The sequence below is a fragment of the Nelumbo lutea genome, chromosome 3 (genome assembly GCF_056320005.1).
Source record: "Nelumbo lutea isolate HS-2025 chromosome 3, American lotus-T2T, whole genome shotgun sequence".
NCBI classification, from domain to species: domain Eukaryota; kingdom Viridiplantae; phylum Streptophyta; class Magnoliopsida; order Proteales; family Nelumbonaceae; genus Nelumbo; species Nelumbo lutea.
This window is the reverse complement of record NC_142686.1, coordinates 38,509,114-38,531,562: the sequence shown is the minus strand read 5'-3', so window position 1 is coordinate 38,531,562 and position 22,449 is coordinate 38,509,114. Positions and strand designations below refer to the sequence as shown.

Sequence of the window (22,449 nt, the reverse complement as noted above, 5' to 3'; positions counted from 1 at the left end):
TTTTCGTTTAAGTGGCCATGAGACCTTGGCCGTGGCAAATGTTTTCAATCCTAATGATTGTTAGTCCTGCTCTTCAAAATCCTCTTCTTTCCTGTGCCTTTATGTAGGAAAGAGAAACAGCACACTGGTTCCCTTCAGATCATCTTGTTTTCATATAGGGAAGCTCCCTACTTGACCCAATTAGGGATTTATGAGATCTCATTTGCTACTTGGGTTGTTTATCCGAAATGCTGGATGAGCAAAGAATCTCCCACATGGAATTTCAAAATTTTACTATGGCTCAGTTTGGAAGGAGTACAAATATAAATTTGTAGAGTACAAAATCTTGTATTTTGTACATATTTGCACTGTACATATTTGCATTTGCACTTCTAGATTGAACATATAGTTTCCTATCACTACTATGCTCTGTCAATGAGGTAAATTTTAGCCCCAAAAGATAGCCAAATGGCTAGAATAAACCCTGTTTTTAGCAAGTTTAATATTAAAACACTAAAATATTCTGCTTTTGAGCAGAATAAATCCTAATCTGTTGGTGCTTTACATTTTAGAATGAATTGGTATTATGATTTTTCTCATTTTCTAAAGAACTAGCTAACGTTCATGACAATTTTAGATGTTGATGATAGATATAATATGTTTTTCAATTTTTTTACAATCTTTTTATACTTTTTCTGTATAAAATAATTCTTATTTATCATACTTATTTTTTGATAGGATTAATATATGATATGAGAGATGCCCCCAATTGTTTTCAATATTTTTTTTTTGTATTTTCATAACTTTTATTTATTTCTCTTTTTAAATTTATTATTTAATTGTTACATAAAGGATTAACACATTTGACCCAAAAAGGTTGAATTGTTGATCTGCCACCAAAAGGGAAAATAATTTCATTTTTGATTACTTTTTTAATTTTGTAATTTATTCCATCATAATAAAAATGATTCTTCTTATCACACTTATTTTTCTTTAATATAATTAACATAAAATATTAGAGATGCTCAAAGGTTCTCTACAAAATATATGTATTTTTATTTTCATTTTGCAATTTTGCATGTCTTTTTTTTTTTTCACTTATCTTATTTAATTATGAGACACATTTGACCTAAAGGGTTGAATTGTTGACCTACCACTAAACAGGAAACAAATTCAGTTTTGGGTTGGTTTTATACTTTATATTTCATTTCCATCACCATTAAAAAACAATTCTTATTTATTATACTTATTTTTCTTTACTATGATTAATACAAAATATTAAAAATATGAACATTTTTATACTAACTTACATTTTTTTTTCAATTTTTTGTATTTATTCCATTTTAAAGTTTTACCATTTAATTATGACATCACAAGCTAACCTATTTGATCGAGATGGTTGAATTGCTTATGTGCCAATAGCATGGAAGAATGGTTTCATTTTTAGGTCAATTAAAAAATGGGGGTTGAACTATGATGCAGGAAGTTATGATACCAAAAAAACTTATAACCAATCAACTAGCATCATAAAAGTAGTAACCAATTAGGTGGGCTTTCGTCAAAATTCACATGGGGTTTTTATTGATCAAAGTCTATATGGTATCATGTCTTTCTAGCATCATAGTATAAATATAAGATTCGATGAGAGAGAATGTGAGTTAATACTTCAAATACAAGATTTAATGATAGAGAATTGAACGAAGTAAAAATTAGTAGCTCAAATTATATTTTCTTACCTCACAATTAGAGAGGGAGCAAATTCAAAAATAAGATTATTTAAGTGAAGAATAGAATTCAGTGAAAGATAATCAAAATTAATACTTTGAACTCTTGAATATAAGACTTAACGAGAGGTAATTGGATGAGGTGAATAGTAGTTCAAATTGCATTTTTACCCTCACAATTACAGTGGAAACAAATTTAAAATGGAAATATTTTGGTCAATTAAAAATTCCACGTCATGGATTCATACATCATATAATAGAATATAGTTATAAATATAGCTGGTTTAGCTGCCTGCTTAAGGAATATTGTAAATTCCTTGGATAAATAAATGGAAGGCACACAAGACGAGAATGCGGAATAAACACTTAGTCTGAGTTTGGAAAGAGTACAAATACAAATATGTAGAAAGCAAAACCTTATATTTTGTATTATTTATGCTGTACATATTTGCATTTGTACTCTTTCCAAACTGAGCCTTATAAAATTTTGTTAAATTTGAATGGGCTGGCCCAAGGCCTAAGCTCAAAGTTGTGTAAAGTGTTAATTAGGGCCAACCCAAATTGAACCCCTATATGATTTAAATAAAACTGTAAGACAATTATCAGAACATTTATTAAGTGCTTAGTTAAATGTGCTCACAATGGTGTGCCTATTGAATCCTGTCTTAGTCTATTTAGAGTATCTACTAGTTGATGATGATAGACAGCTTAGGCCTTCCACATCATTCCCCCCACATGACAGAGATAAGACAGGTCGCATAGAGAGTTTCCTTAATTGACTTGATTGGGGAACCTATTTCATGCATATACACATATTATTTGACGAGGGAGCGGTTGATCATACAGGTCTCCCTACCTTTACAAGCAATCAAATGGGTCCCCTATTTCATGAATGGCCAAAAATTTTGACAAGTCTCGTTACCAAACTTTAGAAATTAACAGTGGTATAAATTAATATAAATCTCAGAAGAGATCTGAGGTGGTAAACTTTTATCTTTCATTTCAATTATTAAAGCAATTACTATTTATCAAAAAAAAAAAAGACAATTACTACTTACTACATAAGGCTTATCTAAAGACTAGTTAGCTTCAATAAGCCGAGCTTGAGAGTGGGATGTCCAAGAAAACAAACATATATCAGAAATTAATGTGGACTCCGTGGTACTATCCACATGAAGCCTGTAAAGCAGAAAACTTCGTCAGAGGCAGCACATGCCATAGGATGCTACATACATTGCTATGCTACCACCCCAACTGTAAATTGCCAAAAACCAAAATCTTCTTCTTCTCATTGTCTCTCTCTCCATCTCCACAGGGTTAAGGTCCCAGGTCCCAGGCAGGCAAGCAATATAATAACACTGAGGGCTCACAAAATGCACAAAGAAGACAGAACCCGCACACATCGACCCTTAATTTGTGGGTTATGCATCTCTCACGGCCCCCCTCACGCCATCTATCTCAAAATGGAAAAATGGAGTGTCTTTTCTAGATTAATGCAATGTTTTTACCGTTATTCATGGTTGTGTCCTTGTTAAATTTACTACTCCCGTCTCTTTTTTTCTGTTTCTCTGTCTGTCTGTCTTATTCATGGTCGGATGTCGCGCATGTGGAGAAAGGATTTCTTTTCTTTTCTTTTTCTTTTTTTTTGGCTGGGAAAGGTGGTAGGGAGGAGGTAACATGGCCAGCTAGCTATGGCTATGCGTGAAAGGGTTTGGGTTTACTCTATCCCTTTTTACTTGAAATAATTACTCAAGCCAGCCAGGTTGTGCAAAGCAGCAATTAAGTGAAGTGGCTCCACCTTCTTCTTTTTCATCTTTCTCTTTATGACTTTTAGAGAAAGGCAAGATCTCTTGGACAGGGTCTTCTGGTGGGGCTGCTGACAAAAGTAAATTAAAATGTAGATCTCTCCCCAGATCTTACATGTGGCATCTATAGCTATCTCCATTTCTTAATTCTTATCCCAACAAGATCTCTTTTTATATATATATACATAGATTCCAAGATGCTTCAAAGCAAAGCATCAAATTGTAGGGAGTTTAATATGGTCATATGGATGGATGGAAAAGTGGGGTAATATAAATTATAAAATGAATGGGGCAGCACAATTACATATGGCCAATCAAGTGCACTACTGTATGTATCCTCTCCATTCATTCTTTTTTAAACAAATGTTACTTTTTCTCTGCTGAGAAATTATCAAGTCAGACTCCCCAAAATGCTGCTCATTATTCACATATCTGGATCCAATGGTGAACACAGTTACCACCCTATGCCCATTAGGAGTGTTAATTGGATTGGATTTGGTTCAATCTGATCCAGTCCAATATGAATTCATTGCAAATGTATCAAGTTCCATTCAATTTAATGAAATATTTTAGACTGGTCCAATTTAATCTTTTATCAATAGATCATATATTGACTCAATCCAATATAAATTTATTATGGATGGACTAGATCCAATCCAATAAATACTTTGGACCATTGACACCTCTACTTTTCAGGTCCCAGTTTACTGGTTAATCGGGTGATTTATCTGTCCAACCCGTCAAAACTGTCATTTAACTGGGACCCAAAAAATCCACCACTTCCCAGTTTTCACGGTCCAACTGTCCAATCTGGGCTCAATCTTAAAAACATTGGTCAATAATTCTGAGCACCAGTAGAAAAAGAACTCATGATCTCTGCAAGCAGCAATGAATTTCTTGAAACGCCAAAAAGTGGGGAAGCCTTTCTCCAATAGAATGAACCTCAACAAGCAAGCTTGCACCCAATCGTTGCTCTATGAGAAATGGGCCCATCCCATTTTTCTGATCATAGATTCAAGCGTAATTACTTTTTTTATTGATTGACGCAATTAATTTATAATAAAAAATGATTTTTTTGGATAAGAACAATAAAAAAAAAAAAGACTATGTTGATGTGCTTCAAGCCTTCAACAACAAATTCCTCTTTCATACTGATTATCTGGTTTACGAGAAAATTAGTTATACGAAGACACACAAGCGCAAGGGCCGGAGGGCTGGAAGCAGCTAGAGATGTCAACGAGTCCGGTTTGGGCTGCGTCCACATAAATACCCAGATCTTAAACACTATTATCTGCATGAGTTCTGGGCCTTACTCTTGGTTTAAGTGGACCCAAGTTTGATACGGACGGTTCACAGAAGCAGCTAATTAAATAGCTGAAATCAATGGGGCTCGAAAGTTAAAATTGGGGCATATATTTTAGGGAAAATTTCACTTTAGCATCTTAAATTTTTGAGGTAGTATTAAATTAGTATCCCAAATTTTAAATGTGTCATTGTAATACCTAAAGTTTTAAAAAAGTGTTAAGTTGGTCCCTGTTATTAACCAACTATTAGTTATCTGTTGAAAATATCAAAACTATCATTCAAAAGAAGACACTGTTTATTGTCTTTTATCCATGGTTCAAAATATTGATATGTCTCTGTGCATCAGCAGAGGTGTATCGTATCGATACTTTGAACTGTGCAGAAATATATATATATATATATATATGTATGTATTATTTTTTTTTCAAAATTTGGTTTTTGGGTAGTTCAATACCCATATTTATCATTAAAAAATAGTGGGGTCTTGCAACACCTGTAAACAGGCATATCAGGATCCAAAAGATAATACGATACGCCCGATAGGGGCGTATAGTATCGATTTTTACTTCCATCTTGAGACTGAACCGGTTATCTTCAAAGAAAAATAGAAAAAAAACATAAAATATGATAAAGGGAAACAATAACTGAAAACAAAGAAATAACTAGACAAGAATGTATTTCAGATGTAAGGTAGAAGAAAATGATTTCGTTAGTCTAGATTCTCAAACACCTCAACCCGTTCAGTCTCAAAGCAGAAGACAGCGAATAATGTCTTCTTTTGAAGGGTAGTTTTGACATTTTCAATAGATAACTGAATTGACATCATAGACCAACTTGACACTTTTGAAAGTTTAGGTATTGCAATGACATGTTTGAAAGTTCAGGTACTAACTTGACAGTAACCAAAGTTCAGGATACTAAAGTAAAATTTTCCTTATATTTTATTACACGCATGCGACCACAAACAAAAAGAAAAAAAAGTAAATTAGTTTTCTACCTCAAATGTATATATTTAAATGTTTATTGGCTACAGTTAACCAGTTGAACCTCTCTAATCCTCATGTTGTCTTAAATTTAGACCGAATTTGGAGCTAATCCAGGAAAGAGGTATTTTCTTTTAAGCACGGAAAAAACCATAATTAATCCTCCATCTATTTGTATAGATATGGGCATGGGCAGAATGCAAGTTTTGTTTTGTTTTTGTTTCAGGTTTTATTTCGTTTCAATTTTTGTATCAGTTTTATAAAATGCGAAATTTGCACAACTTATAAATGCAAGTGGCGCCAAAATCATACTTTGGAACAAATGAATGCCAACCTGAAATGGGTACAAATTTTGTATTTGGTTTTGGATTAATTGCAGAATGCATAAACCATCTTATATGGTTTTTCATACGAAAGTAACAGATTTTGCCTCCTAAAACACGTTACGATGAAGATATCCAATCTTGGTGAATCTCTCTCTCTCCTCCCGCCTGCCATGTTAGTTCACAACATGAAAGGAGAATTGTCTTTCAAAATAAAATCTAAAAATTGCATCTACGGAAAAAACACATGGCGGTGTTTGTTAGAACTTAGAACGCATTTCCTATATCTGATCAATTGCACTCTCTTGAGTCTCTTCACACCTATCTCATGCACTCTCTTCACACCTATCCCATCGGTAAAATGTGCTAAAATTTGGCATATCTGATCAATTGCACTCTGGATTAAAGAAAATCGAAATCTTGGGAAATCTGGTTTGTGAGAAATCTATTTCTTATTGAAAGAGAGATGATAAAAAGAAAAGAAATAACGAAGTGAAGCAACAGCTTGGCTATGAATTTCTAAAAGACTAGCTAGCTACCAACTACAGAGTGTTGGATTGAATGGATACATTTGGGTTGCACCCATATTATTCTAGTTTTAGTCATCATGAAACATCCATCTAATCTGAAAGGTGTAGAAGGCATCTCAACGATTTTCCATCCATGAGCAGCTGAAATGCTTCACTAATCTCAGTGAAGGGAAGCTCGTGAGTTATAAATTCATCCAAATTCACCTTCTGAAACCACCCGATAACACAAGACGATGAGGTTGAATTGACAAAAGAATATCATAACAAAGTAAAAGTAAAAAAAAGTAGAAATGCAGAATTGTAAGAAGCAAAGAGTACTGTTAAGCTACTAACCCCACGCATGCATTGCTCTGCAAAATGAGGCAACTGGGTCTTCCCTTTGAAGTCCCCAAAGACTGATCCAACGAGTTTCCTCCCATCAAATAATTCCATTGGATGGAAAGGGAGCATCTTTGGCGATGTATGTACTCCCAAAATTACAGTCAATCCCCATCCCTGTTACAAAAACTCATATGAATGCATGCAGAAGGGAATAGGGATGGCTTCTAAATAAAAGGGATGATTTCATTGCACGAAATCCAGAAATGATATAAGGATTCGTTTGCTTCCTAGTCAGAATCCAAATTAAAATCCTTTAGAATTGGAATGGTCTATTCCCGTTTGGTTCAGATAAAAATGGGATTTCATTTCCAAGGGAGAGGTAGGGAATGGCTGTTCCCTCAAATGGGGAAATGCCATTCCAATAGAAATGGGAATAGACTATTCCAATTCTGATTCTAATTCCAAACCCTTATTCCTGGGAATCAAACGAGGTATAATTTTCTTTCTTAACAATGGAAAATGATTCCATTTTTATACGATTAGTCTGTGCTCTCTATGTGATAGTATAGTACAGCCGTTTTATCCATATTCTCAAAACTTGGATCAAACTCAAACATACTTTTACTTTTTCCACCAACGATCCATGTGGGACTGCTGCGCTTTATTTATGCAAAGGATGAGAGAGAGATGGTTGGGCTGTAACATCCAGATTAGGGTTTGTCATCCCTTTCTCTTTCAGTTGGGTTGGGAAAGCCTAAAGAGAAGGAATAAAATAATCAAGCAGGGAAAGGACAAATTAAGGGCCCAAGGAAGCTAAAATTAGCCCATGTTCCAACATAATGGAGGCAAAGGATTTAAATTAAATGGAAAAGAAGAACGAGAAGGCTCAGCTATAACTCGGAATAGGCTAAGCAGTAGATCTTTGGTAAACCGTGATCTCTGCCATATTTTGATCCCCTATATATACGGTCCATCTGAAATTGGTATTAAAAATGGGGAAAATTATAAAAACCTCTCCTGTTTTTTTTTTTCTTTTGTGATAATTTATAATTCTCCCCTATGTTTTGATCTTAATAAAAACCTCCCTTATAGTTAAAAAAGGTATAAAATCTCCTTTTTCACTAACTTTCTAAATGGAAAAAATATGATGTAATGTATTAAATTATTTAAAATATCAGATTTATCCTTGACCAATTTCATTCAGATGTACATTTACTAAAGTATTCCAAAAAGAACATATTTGATTCTTTTTAATTCAGTTCAGGCTTTTACCTTACTCCATTTGTAAAGAGTAGTGAGAATTATGAAAGTTGATAGGCAGAATAAAGTAGTAAAGGGTAAATTTATTGCCTCCATTATTAAAAACTAATGGTAGGGAGGTATTTGCACCTCTTTTCAAAAATATAAAAAGGTTTTTATTAGGATTAGAAATTACAGAGGAGGTTTTTATATATTTTTTCCAACAAAAAAACAAAAGGGTTCTTCAATCTCGAAAGTCCAAAGTACATATATTCCAAGAATGCAACAAAAACTAGTATGAAATAAGAGAGTAGTATATACTATATAGGCAATTTGTTTGCCCTAGTTTTTTCTTTTCTTTTGTTTTCTTTTTGATAAGGATGTGGTGTGCATTCTTTGTTTTTCTTCAGTGAATTAGTAAAAATTGGAAGATCCATCTTGTCTTTATTATAAACTTAGTGATGGGTAACTGCCATGCACATGTTTATATAAAAATAAAAAGAATTAACTTTTAAAGTTGGATGTGAAGACAAATCAGTATCCACATTATATGGTAAAGAGTAGGAGGTGCAACTTGGACAGGCTCAGGTTAAGTTTTTATTAAAAATTGAACGGGCTTGACCCAGAGGTCCAAACACAAAATAGTGTAAAATGTTATGACGGGCCAACCCAAAAAGTGGCTTACATCATGGGTGGATAAAAAAGCCTCCCGGAGAACTGCCGAATCGCCTGTACACTCAAAGCTGTAGTCTACTCCTCCCGTCATTTCGGCTATAATCTGCAGCACAAACAATGACACATTACACATAGAAGAAGATTTAAAGCTTTCACCTGCAAATACACATTCTGTGTGTATCAATTGACGGATTCTCTCTCTCTCTCTCTCTCTCTCTCTCAATATTATCATCTTGATAATTTCTCAAACAGTTAAGAGGATAAGTTCTAAACCCGAAAAGTTCTAAACCCTTAAGAGCTGTGTATTTCAGTGTATCCAAGTGAATTATACCTTTATCTATGAAAATGATACGCCCATATTTTGATCCTATTGGGTTCACAGCGGAAGACACGGTTCCCAGGATACAGCAGCTAGATGTAATCTCGTTTGAATGATAATGAAATATCATGACTTCAATAGTTGAATGAATTAATAACAAAGTTACCAGTATTACCTCATGGACTGGTCTCTCCAGGTCCTTCGGGTTTATGAAATCGGTGATTCCCAGCAATTTGCCTATACACAAAAAGGAGATGATAAGGAGTAGAGTTATACCGGGGCTTTGGTTAATTAGTAAGACATAAATGGTGTTTATCTATTGATTTATTCACCTTTTCTTATATTATATGGACTAAAACATCTTTATTTATATTTTCTAACGGACAAAATTTTAGTTTGATGGTTTCATATCCAATTGATGGTGTCTTACTTGGTAGAATCTCTAACTCGTCAGAGTAGAGACTTGAGATCAAGAAGAAAGAAAAGAAAACTATTAAAATCATGAAATTGCTTTAGAGTGAAAAATACCTTTGATGAATTTGCTCGGATTTATGTCGATTCCGATGATTCGAGAGGCTCCTCTTAATCGTGCTCCTTCAGCCACCTGTAACTTTGTTTTATTAGAAATGATACCTATTAGGAATAAAAAAATAAAAAAGAAAGACCAAAGTAATGGTTGAAGTCTCAGACTTACAGCAAGGCCCACGGCACCCAGCCCAAAGATGGCAACTCTGGACCCAGTTTGCACGTTTGCCGTGTTCCATGCAGCTCCAACTCCTAAAACCCAATCAAGAATAAAAAAAATGTAATTAAGGCTCAGTTTAGAAGCATTATAAATGTAAATATGTACAGCGTAAATACATACAAAATAATATAGAATATAAGATTTTACATATTTGCATTTATATTTTTCCAGATTTAATCTAATACAAATATAAATATGTACAGTATAATATATACTAAATAATATAAAACATAAGATTTTACACTTTACATATTTGTATTTCTTCCAAACTGAGCCTAAACAATTTTACTGTCGTTGCTGACTTGCTTCAGATTATTAATTTTAAATTTTAGTCAGTGTAGTTGTGTGATGGGCCTGAAATTGAACCATGACACTAACTACTGAGACGTTGTGTGACCATTAGGATGGGAATATCTCTCCCCTTCTATTGAAGGATTAGGCAAGCCGATGGATACGATGTTGGAAATAATTTTATTGATAAGTAATTATTTTACATGGCTATCCAAGTATTTTTATTTTTATTTTCTGGTCCAATGGAAATGACGATATGACATCCAAAATTTTCTATTTCTCTTTTATATAAATCTTAAACTTCAGAAAAATACACTTAGGCTGCATTTGGCATTCCTTATTTTGAGAATTTATCTTGTTTTTGCTATTAAAAATTCAGTGTTCATAAAAGTATTTTAATTGTAAAAAGGAGATAAGTCTTTAAAATAAGGAATTCCAAATGCAGCTTTAAACACTGATTAGGTTCATGACTTAATAAACACTGTTTATGACGTGTCCAGAAATTGTTTTTGCTTGTTTTTCAAACCATCATATCAACGAAAAAAGAAAAAGAACAAAAAATATGTTATTGAACTCTGTTTTTGTTTTCAAAAAGAGAAATAATTTGTTTTTGTTTCAAAAAATATATGTTTTTGAAACCATCAAAATAATGGTTTTTAAAATAAAAACAAATTTTATAATGCAGAAATCATATGATTTAAAGCAGATGATATTAAAATAGATGAAAAACATGTTTTGGAAACCAGGAATTTAAGAACATGTTTTTTATTTCAGTTTTGAAAACAAAAAATATAGACAACCAAAAACATGCTTTTTTTTTTTAATGTTTTGAGAAACAAAACAATCTATTTTCAAACCAAAAGAATGGGCAACAAAGAAAACTATTCAGATCATGGAACGGTAGAGCACCCTCCTTAGTCAGAATTGCCTTATCATGACTATGGGATGTGAGCCAAAAATAAGGTGTCTTGAACAATCTTTTTCCTATCAAGTGAGAACGGATTAGCTGGAGACAAAAATCATACACACCCGAATGAACTACATGTGACGAATAAACATGCCACGTGAGCCCAAATTTCTTACTCACTTTTTCTATCCATACTCTATCCGCCTTGAATTGCAGTCATATATCTCTCAATTTATAATAGATATATATGCCTCCAATAAGCTCTACCCGCCTTGAATTGCAGTCATATATCTCTACCCGACTGGGAACCCATCTGTACTGAACACTAACATGTTCAGCCCATCAGAACATGTCTCCAACACTAGAGGCCCACAATTACCTACTCTCATGGTTACTTGTTAGTGTGGGCATTGTCGTGGGTTACACATTTGGGGATCTTTCTGTACTTATGCAATTATGATCAAAGAGAAACAAGTGACAATCTCAACCATTGGGTCATCAGCTCTCCAGAAAGCAAAAATCCTATCAACACTAAAAGCACGGAAATCAGCCCTATATAAAAAATATCTCCCACTAAAATTAATATACAAGCACGGGATGCCATGCTCCCCCAATGTATGTGTGATACTGGTTTGTTTTGGTTCTCAGGAGATCCGTGCTTGCTATACACGGATGCAACAGCAGATCAGTGTCTTTGGGAAACAAGGTTTTTAAAACCCAATCGGACAATGCATCGGTTAGGGGTCTGATCTTCGGGTTGAATGGTCCGATCATTTAAACTGAACAGACGATCCATTTATTGACCTAAATCAGCAATTTATTGACCAAATCAACTTTTTTGACAAATTAACGATTCTGGGGTAATGTGACCAGTGACCGGTTTTTCCGGTCAGATCCGATTTTGAAAAGCATGTTGGGATCGGAAATGTCCAATCACCTATGTATGGCTGATCAATTTCCATGGTTTCAGAGTTTTTGCTTATAGGGAATCTCGTGGCTTTTCACATAAATATGGATGCACCTGTCACTCACAGAATGGAAGTAGTGCAAGAGCTCTCCATAAAACAATTGATCAAAAGGCAAAGATTCTCCTATGAGTTTGAAATTTCCAAAGCGGGTGCTCCATCTACTGAATGGAAAGGCAAAGGTTTCTGAATTCTGACAGACAGATGAATCATGATTGGTGAATGGGATCGGCACCAGAGACGAAGGCGAAGAAAAGTCAGGGTTACCTGTAGAAACTCCACAGCTTAGCAAGCTCATATTCCGTAGATGAGCATGTGGGTCGATCTTCACAACACAGGCCGAGTCGAGAACAGTGTACTCGATGAAAGTGGATGTGTTGAGGAAATGGTAGATGGGCCGGCCGTCGAGCGTCCAAAACCTTGTCTTGCCGTCATTTTCCATGGCGACTTTCATTGGGTTTACACGGAATCTCTGACAGAGGTTGGTTTTCTCAGACTTGCAGTAGGCACAGTCGCCGCACTCGCCGTTAAAGATGGGAATAACGTGGTCTCCTTCCTTCATGTCCACCACTCCTTCGCCAACGCTCTCGATGATCCTACAACACGTAAAACGTGGTGGTGAATCAAGGGCAACCCATCCGAAGCTGAAGATCGAGAAGCCAGAAACGGCGATAGATAGAGAATTTACCCGGCCGCTTCGTGACCCAGTATCCGAGGATAGGCTCGTTGAGCTTCGTTCTTTAAAAGGAATAGAGGAAGAAATTAATGTGGAGTTAGGAATTTATATTAATTAAAATTGTGGGTATGGTAGTTATGCGAGGTTAATTAGTTTCTACATTCTACCTCGCCTTTCCAAGCGCTCAGATCGGTATGACAGATTGATGTGAAGAGGATCTTAACTCGAACCTCCATTTTCTGTGGAGGATCCACTTGCACTTGTTCCATCACGAAGGGTTGTCCCGGACCCCATACAACAGCACCTTCAATATGAAAACAGAGGGAGAATTGAGGAATACGAAGAAGATGAAAAGAAAAGGAGGAAAGACCAAGTATGAAATAGTGGCTTACCCTTGCAACTGATGACCTTCCCTCTCGTCTCATTTGGATTGAACTTGCCATTCGCAGCAAACAATCTATCCATCTCTCTTTTTCTCTCTGTATGTATGTATGTATTCTCGATTTTTAGATTTATAGTAGCATAAGAACCAACTGGACACGTTGGGGATTAACTTGCTTTTAATAAATAAATTGTCTCATTCTTGGAAAAGCTTTATATTTATTAAACCATAGTCTATACACGTATTAGGACTTTAGGGTGCTCTTCTCTCTGACTCCGAGACAATCGATGACATGTGGGCACCTGGTTTTGAACTTAGGAATGGGGAATTCGAATCCCGTTTTGATTGGTGCCAAAATATCAACTCCTAAAATATTTGTTCCCCCTGTTTCCCCCTTCCTCTTTTTAATTTGAACCTTTTAAAGCAAAGTGCCAATTCGTTGGTTGGTAAGGCTTCTAAGTGGTTGTAATGGAGTTTTGAAATCAAATTTTGCCTGCACCAGGGTTTAGGGTTATGGGTTGGGGATGGATTGTCTCTCGTTGTGTAGTTCCATGAAAAAAAAATTTGAACTTAATAAAAATGAAACTAAAAATATTATCATCATCCTTTTTTGTCCTTGTTTGGGGGAGGATTTATCTTTCTGTATGTTTTGTCTGTGGCTTTGAATCATATATAGGGCAAGTGTAGAAGACAACCGAAAATGGAAGAGGGACCTGCTGCCAACACAACAAACAAATGTCGCACACCATAACACGTATCTAATTTATTATCTGTTAAAAGTATATTATATGAAACAAACAATGTTTCACATTTTACAACGTATGTACTATAAATTTATTTGTACTAATATTTATTATATATAAATAATAAATACTATCTTAAAGCATAATTCCGCAATTTCATAGTTTCATATGCACCAGCGGGCTGTTTGTCTCCTCCATGTCAACGCTTGCAACCCTATTGCGTATATGCATGTGTAATTTTCATTTTTTACATTCTTTCGCATGTGCAGTTTTATTATTATTTATTTATTTCTCAAAAACCCCCATAGACTAAATACATTGTAGTTTTTTCCTTCTATTCTAATGAATAAAAAAAAAAAGAGAAACAGAGAGAGAAAGATCTCTCTTTGCATAACTAGTGGTGGCAATTGTTCAATTTCAACCCAACCCAAGCCGCCCAACACATCCATTAATTGATGGGTTGGGCAATATCCATTTAATTTTTGGTCTATACTTTGGGTCACTGTCATACGTTGGATAATCCAATAATGGCAGATTTAATGGTTTGGGTGGGTTGGGTTGGGTATGGGGCAACCATCAATGATGTACGGTGATTTGACCCGATTTAGTGATAGGAGGGCACGTGCAGACGACCTAAATGACAGGACCATAACTCATCCGGATGTACCCAAGTTTGCGACGGATTGAGTTTGGATAACCGAATCACCTCGGAGCAGGCCCATATCAGAAGCAAATCCATTTCGAGACAAGTTCACTTCGGGGCACGATTGCATCAAGATCACCTCGATTACTAGGCACCTCGGCGTTCGTAACAGGTCGGACCCAAGGGGCATTAGTTTGAGTAATATTGACCGACCTCCACATGATAACCCCGAAGGTCTCGCCACTAGATTCCATGTTTTATGGGATCACGCCTCGTAACAGCTGGCCTTATCTCCTCCGACCGATTTGGATAGCAGCGATATGCCTTATCGGCTAGCGACGTTATCTCATGTTAATTCGGTAACGGGCCTCATCACGGAAAGAATCTCAAAACCGTTCCAAAAAACCCGCGAGGACTCCAGTATATAAAGACCCCAACCCTTTGGGGGCAAAGGTATGCACAATCACTGCTTACTAGCTCTCTTGCTTTCTAAATTACCTTCAGCTCACATGTTACTGACTTAAGCATCGGAGCGATCTCGCCGGGTAAGCACCCCCGGGTTCTCTGATTCTCTTTGTACAGATCAGCCAGCTCCGTCATTTACTGGAAGCCAAGTCATCTCCAGCTAGGAGCAGCCAGATTGCGTCGCATCATTTGGCGCTGTCTGTGGGAAACACTTCGAAAAGCCTTTTTCCACCAAGCATCCTAAATTCAGCTTCCATGGCATCTTCCAGTAACGCCGGGCAGAACGCCGACATGAACACCTCTTGGGGACAACTTCAGGTCCCAACAGTGTGTATCGGACATTTCACTGTACCTCTCTCTGCGGACGGGGTCCCCACTCTGAACGTGCCTCAGGTCATTGCACGGTTGGTGCAACCTCCGCCGAACCTTCTATTATTCCCCCAGCGGTAAGACAGAGTCAAATCGATGACCTGGTACACTGCATGCGGGCTATGCAAGCCCAAATGTAGCAGGTCTAGTAGTTTCAGCCGTACCAACAACAAGCTCTGCACCATGTTTACCAGCAACAGTATCAACAACAGTTCCCTCCACTATCTCAGAATCAACAACCGGTTCCACCTCGCCTGGGAGAGACCTCCCAAATCCAGAACCCCCTCGGGAGCCAGGTCTCGTCCCGTGGTAGGAGGGAGAGACAGGTTACTCCTCCTGCCTCGCAGCAAGTGAATAGGTCGGGAGATACCCAGCCCGCCAGATCCGCATCACCTCGGCCCTCACAGTTCGAAGTTCCGCTCGCAGAGAACCGGTTCGGGGTTCTGGCCGCGGATTCTAGACAAGGCCCCTCAGTCCATAGCAGCCGCCGCCAGTAGTCTGAGCAACTCCCTACAAGAACAGTGCCTGACAACACCGAAGCTAGCATCACTAATGCGGAGTCGGTGAAGAAGCAACAGAAGCGGCGTCGCAAGGCTCGCTGAGCTACAGTCCAAAGTTAGCCCGAACAGCCCAAAGGCAAAGAAGAGGCGAGCTCGAGAACAGTGAAGACCACCCCGCTCCTTTCCGTGCCGTCTCCTTTATCCGCCGAGCTCCTAGCTGTCCCAATGCCCAAAGATTTTAAGGTACCTTCCTTGGACAAGTACGACGCGTCGTTCGACCCGAACGACCACGTAGACTCATTTCAATCACAGATGCACCTAGCCGGGTCTGATGAACCCTACATGTGCATTGCTTTCTCCACAACCTTTAAAGGAGTAGCTCACACATGGTATAGAAAACCTCGCGCTCGGGACAATTAAGAGTTGGGCGTAGTTCGTGAAGATCTTCACTTTGCACTTCATCACCAGCAAGAGGTGCCCGAGGTCCTAGGAAAGCCTCCTCGGCATAGTCCAGAGGGAGGGAGAATTAATCCGGAGATACATCAAGAGGTTCAACGATGCATGCTTGCAGATCCTAGATCTAGACCCCGCTATGACTCACAGCTGCAAAAAGAGGCATCACCCACAAAGAATTCAAGTGGCACGTGGCTGCCAACAAGCCTAAAGATGTTACTGAGTTCCTCAAGCTCGCTGACTAGTTCATCGGAACAGAAGAAGAGATGAACCAAAAAAGCGAGAATCCACCAGAAAAGAGGAAGAGAGAAGGTGAAACCTCAACCAACGGGGATAACAAGCGGAAGAAGGATGAACCAACTAGAGGAGGAAGTAAACCGGATTAGCCTTTCTGAGCTCCTCCAGTTGAAAGGACAAACTACATGCTCTTGAACGCGAAGTGAGGAGAGATCCTTATCACTATCATGGATGCTTCCTATGTGAAGTGGCCACCTCGGATGAGAGGGGTCCAAATACCAGAAATAGGAATGTATACTGCCACTTTCACAGAGATCACTGTCATAGCATCGAGAATTGTAAGAATCTTCATGACAAGATCGAAGAACTCATCCGTCGCGGATATCTCAAAAACTTTGTATTAAAAGAAAATTAAAACCAAACAGATCGGCAAGGGGAGCAAGGTAGAGACACGCCCGAATCCAACAACAGGTAGAACGAGCAGCCGCAGAGACAGCTACCCGAAGAGAGGCCGGTTCGAGGAATAATTCACATGATCACTAGCGGATCAATTGTTGCAGGTTGCACATCAGCCGCGATGAAGACATCAGCTCGCACATCAGCCGCGATGAAGACCAGTTTGCCGAAGATGACGCGTGCAGAGTCCAGTACCCCCACGATGACGCGCTCGTCATAAAAATAAGGATCAATAATCTTGAAGTGAAGTGCATCCTGGTCGACTCAGGTAGTTCGACAGATATATGGTTCAAGGACACATTCGACAAACTACAGCTCCAGGAAAGCGACATTAAGCCTGTAAACACTCCCTTAGTAGGCTTCAGCGGAGAGGAAGTCTGTTAGACAATTGTATGCCCTTAGCTCCAATCAGATTGATGTACATTATGACATTTATTATAAATGAATAAAGTACATATTTGATTCATGTTCTTGTGGTGTGTTTCTGTGTAATACCCTTAAACTGGACACTTATGAGACTCATGTTAGGTTAGAATGTTCACAGTCGTTGGATAAGTCTAGGGAGATTTATCCTGCCATGGCTGATACTGGTGTGCTGCCAAATGTTGGGTTGGCCTGTCTCAGCCACCAGGGTGAGACTTGAGGCACATGCAGTGTAGGTTTACTTGAAACCTTGAACCGGACCAGATTTCCAGTATTGCCCTGGACCTTGGAGATTGATGGGCAAAACTGGAAAGTTACACCTGACCCTTGAACTCGATTATGATATTGCACTACGTGTCGGATTGGGCTATCTTTGATATGGTAATCAGTGAGATCCTTAGAGGGGGTCAAAACCTGGGTATGTTGGGACGGTCTGAGAATTCATCTGAGTGGGTGATCATAGTGACAGGATCAGTCCTCGGACAAAGGTAATGATCGGGGATGCACTCTCTCTGATGGAAACCAAGACTGCCGGCAGCCGATTTCAATTGTTGAGATTTGTTTTTGCAAAATATATATTTATATAAAAGATATAGGTATATATAGTATGGTTTCTAATTGTTTGCAAAAGTTTTAATTCCCGGGATCCATGTGAGTAGAGAGTGTAGCACTGCTCCTTGCAGCCAAGGGAAATGTCCTCTCTTGTCGGGCAGTGTTTGATCATTATGGGCTGAGAGGTTAAGTGTAAGACCATTAAGGGTAATACCTGATGGGCTAATCTTGCATCTGCCCACAGTCCCTGGATGTTACAAGGTGACTTGGCCTAGGGACCACTTAGTGTAAGTGTTGGGCCCATAGAGTCCATGTGATGGGCTCAAGGGATTCACTGGTCTTTCCAGTGAATTCGACTAGGCTTTGTAACAAAGGCTAGGCCGAACCCTTGTGGCTGATGTGTAGATCAATGCTTAGGTCCCATGCCATACAAAGAAGCCCAACTGGGCAGCAATTTGAAAGGTTAAGTGAACACATATACTTATTGGGCCTAAAGCCCATTTCGAACTGGGCAGATTTGATCAGTTAACTGAGGGGCGAATCTGAGATTAGATTAGCAGATATGACAGGGTCTTGACCCTATCCACTCAGAGAGTCTAGATCTAAATGAGATTTAGATATGAAAACCTCCTAATAAGATTAGGAGAGGGTTGATCTAATCTGCAGATAAGATAATGGTCTATCCTCATCACTTAAAGGGGATTTAGATCCAAATAAGATTTGGATCAGCAACTCCTAATGGGATTAGGAGATGATCCCTTTAAGGTTATAAAAGTAGGAGGGGGCGGCAGCCTCAAGAACACATTCTCACCTACAGAGAAAAGATTACAGAAGAGAGAAAACAACATCCAGTAAGACTGCGCTGATTTCTCTCTACCGCCTCCTTCTTGCCACCGCCACCATTGCCAGTGCATCTCCACGACCGTAGGAGTGATCAAGAACAGTTCTTGATATCAGTCCTTTGTGAAAGGGCTGATTGGAAGTCATGCTCACGTTCTGTCCAGCTGATTCTTGCGAAGGATCTGGTTTTTTGGAAGAACGTTGCTGATTCTGCTCCATCCTAGACTACGCCATCTTCAGTGGGAGCAATCTTTGGTTCCTTCATTGGGCGTGAACACCTCCATTGGGAGATATTGTTTCTCCATATCAGCTATATCCCTTTCCTGCTTCTGGTTTCAGATCTGGTTTGGTTTATGGTTCAAGATTGATCCTTGAAAATGCAGATTTTCTAAAACAGGGAATGTGATTCATAGATGAGGGGAGAGGAATTTTTTTTTTGAAATTTCGGCCAACCTACCTACGGGGTTCGGCCATCCATATGATGGATCTCTCATCCCTTCAGTGTAAGTCAGGCCCCTGGGACGAGTTACAGTACTTGTAGAGGTCGGTACGTGGTGTAGTATTGCGAGGTTCGACCACACTTTTCGAGTAGTCCAACTCCCTCCCCGTACAATGCCATAATTGGTCGGCCTATCACCCATGCTCTTCGCGCAGTGGTGTCCATCTATCATTTGGCTATAAAGTTCCCTACGGACTCCGGAGTAGGGGTAGCGCGAGGTGACCAAATTGAGTCTCGCAAATGCTATGTCGCCGCCCTCAAAGGGAAAGCCAAAGTAGTAGAAGACCTCGAGCTAGAGTGACCTATGGAGTACACTGAGGAGCGAGCTTCAACGATAGAAGAGACGGTCTTTATACCCGTTTCGATAGAAGATCCAGCTAGCACCCTCCAAATCGGCACATTGATTGAGGAGCCTTTGCGTTCTCAGTTGGTAAGTTTCTTACTCAAAAATTTAAATGTGTTTGCATGGTCCGCGGTAGAGATGCCAGGCATAGATCCTAAAATAATAACTCACAAGTTGAACAATAATCCTGTAGTTAGGTCCGTTAGACAGAAGAAACGCAACCTAGCCCTAGAGTGCTAGAGAGCAGTCGACGAGGAAGTCGAGAGGCTTCTTGTAGCCGATTTCATCAGGGAGGTTCATTAACCGAGTTGGGTGGATAACCCCGTTCTGGTAAAAAAGGCCAACGGTAAATGGCGCATGTGCATCAATTATACCGACCTGAATTGAGCATGCTCGAAGGACTGCTTCCTACTTCCCAAGATCAACTGTTTGGTGGTCGCGACCTCAGGGCACGAGTTGCTGAGTTTCTTGGATGCATACTCAGGCTACAACCAGATCAAGATGGACCCTACCAATGAAGAAAAAATGGCCTTCATGATCAAGCTAGGCCTGTACCGTGACAAGGTCATGCCCTTTGGATTGAAAAACGCCAGGGCAACATTCCAAAGATTTGTAAACTGACTCTTTGAGCCGCTCATCGACAAAAAAGTAGAGTGTTATGTAGACGACATGGTCATCAAAACTCAATTTTCAAATGATTTAATAAAAGATTTACATTGTGTTTTCGAAATTTTGCGCAAATTTAACATGAAATTAAACCCTATCAAATGCGTCTTTGGTGTCACCTTGGGTAAATTCCTGGGTTACATCGTTAACCGACGTGGCACCGAATCCAATCCCGACAAAATCAAGGCCATCCTAGATATGAGACTGCCCCGTAAATTGAAGGAGGTTCAGAGGTTGAATGGCCGCATAGCCGCTCTGAGCCACTTCATGTCTAAGTTGGCAGATAGCTGCCTGCCTTTCTTCAAGGCAATTAAAAAGATCAAAGACTTTGAATGGACCGAAGAGTGCCAGCTCGCCTTCGACGAGCTCAAAAAATACCTGACCAATATCCCAGTTCTAACCTGACCGAGGAGGGAGATATTTTAAAGTTGTACCTCTCCGCGAGTTATGAGGTAGTTAGCTCGGTGCTGATAAAAGAAGTAGATCGGGTTCAACGACCCATCTACTATGTTAGTAAAGTTTTGCAGGATGCAGAGACGAGGTATCCAGAGATCAAAAAGTTGGCATACGCATTAGTCACTGCAGCTCGGATGCTTCGACCATACTTCCAATCCATATTGTCATCGTCCTCACCAACAGACCCCTAAGGCAAGTCTTACTCAAGCCCGATGTCTCCGGTAGATTGACGAAGTGGCCCATTGAACTCAGCGAATATGACATCCAGTACGAGCCTCGAACAGCTATCAAGGCCCAAGCCTTAGCCGACTTTGTAGCGGAATGTACCTTCAGCGCTGCACTCCCTGAATCAGTTGAGCCTGGGCACAGAGGGGAAGCTTCAACCAGTGCGGCACCTCCCCCGGTCAAAGCAATGCCAACCTGGGATGAGGAGCCCTAGATTCTCCCTGTGGATGGCTCATCAAATCAGCAAGGTAGCGGAGCAGGTATCATTCAGTATGGGTGAAGCGGGGTGAAGCTAGACTATGCGCTTCGGTTCGAGTTCATCACGTCCAATAATGAGGCAGAGTACGAGGCATTGATAGTTGGGCTTGCTCTAGCGGACGAAGTAAGAGCCAAGTACATCGTTATCTGCAATGACTCCCAGCTCATGGTCAATCAGGTCTTCGCTGAGTATGAAGCTCGCGAGCCAACCATGGTCGCCTACTTAGCCAAAGTCAGAGAGGCTCTGTGCGGTTTCCAGTCGTGCTTCATTAGGCAGATCAAGAGATCCGAGAACACTGACAGCCAAGTATGTCATAATAGACAGATGGCTGTACCAAAGATCCTACATGCTCCCCTACTTGCGCTGCTTGCGACCCTTAGAAGTTGATCTCGCTCTCCATGACACTCATGAAGGTCTGTGTGGCGGACACTTGGGGGGCAGGGCTCTCGCTTAGAAAACGCTATGACAGGGATACTATTGGCCAACGATGAAGGTAGACACGCTTGAACTCGTCAAAAGATGTGACAAGTGTCAAAGGCACGCCAACGTCCACCACCAGCCTACTGCTGACCTGAAGTATCTCACTAGCCCATGGCCTTTCGCATAGTGGGGAATCGACATCCTTGCACCATTCCCCCCAACGGTAGGACAGAGGAGATTCTTAGTGGTAGCAGTGGAGGCTGAACCTCTTGCGACGATCACAGAACGTTGCGTGCAAAACTTCTTTTGGAGGAGCATGGTATGCCTCTTCGAACTACCTCAAGTGCTTATCTCTAACAACGGAAAACAATTCGGGGACATCAAGTTTCAGAACTGGTGCAACCAAATGGGAATACAGTAGAATTTCACCTTGGTGGCACACCCTCAAGCAAATGGTCAAGCAGAAGTCACGAACAGGGCCATCCTCCATGGATTGAAAGCACGCCAAGCCCGAGCTAAAGGACTATGGGTAGACGAGCTGCTCAGTGTACTGTGGGCTTATCGAACCACTGTGAAGACTGCCACGAGTGAAACCCCCTTCAACCTCACCTATGACACGGAGGCAATGATCCCAACCGAGATCGAGGTGCCTACGCTACACCTAGAGGCATATGACGAAGAGGCAAATGATGACGAGTTACGCACCAACCTCGACCTAGTTGAAGAGGTAC

At 39.5% G+C, this 22,449-nt stretch overlaps 1 protein-coding gene across 1 annotated transcript; it reads right to left on the bottom strand.

Annotated features, from left to right (window-relative positions):
- Nucleotides 1–6,552: 6,552 nt before the first annotated feature.
- Nucleotides 6,553–13,664, bottom strand: LOC148864338 (alcohol dehydrogenase-like 4). The gene is made up of 10 exons (XM_088979105.1): nt 13,180–13,664; nt 12,955–13,091; nt 12,800–12,849; nt 12,379–12,707; nt 9,898–9,980; nt 9,732–9,807; nt 9,379–9,440; nt 8,895–8,987; nt 6,983–7,144; nt 6,553–6,856 (listed from the first exon to the last, which is right to left on the bottom strand). Exons 1-10 carry the CDS (start codon nt 13,250–13,252, stop codon nt 6,740–6,742), a joined length of 1,182 nt encoding a protein of 393 aa, XP_088835231.1. The 5' UTR covers nt 13,253–13,664; the 3' UTR covers nt 6,553–6,739.
- Nucleotides 13,665–22,449: the final 8,785 nt, after the last annotated feature.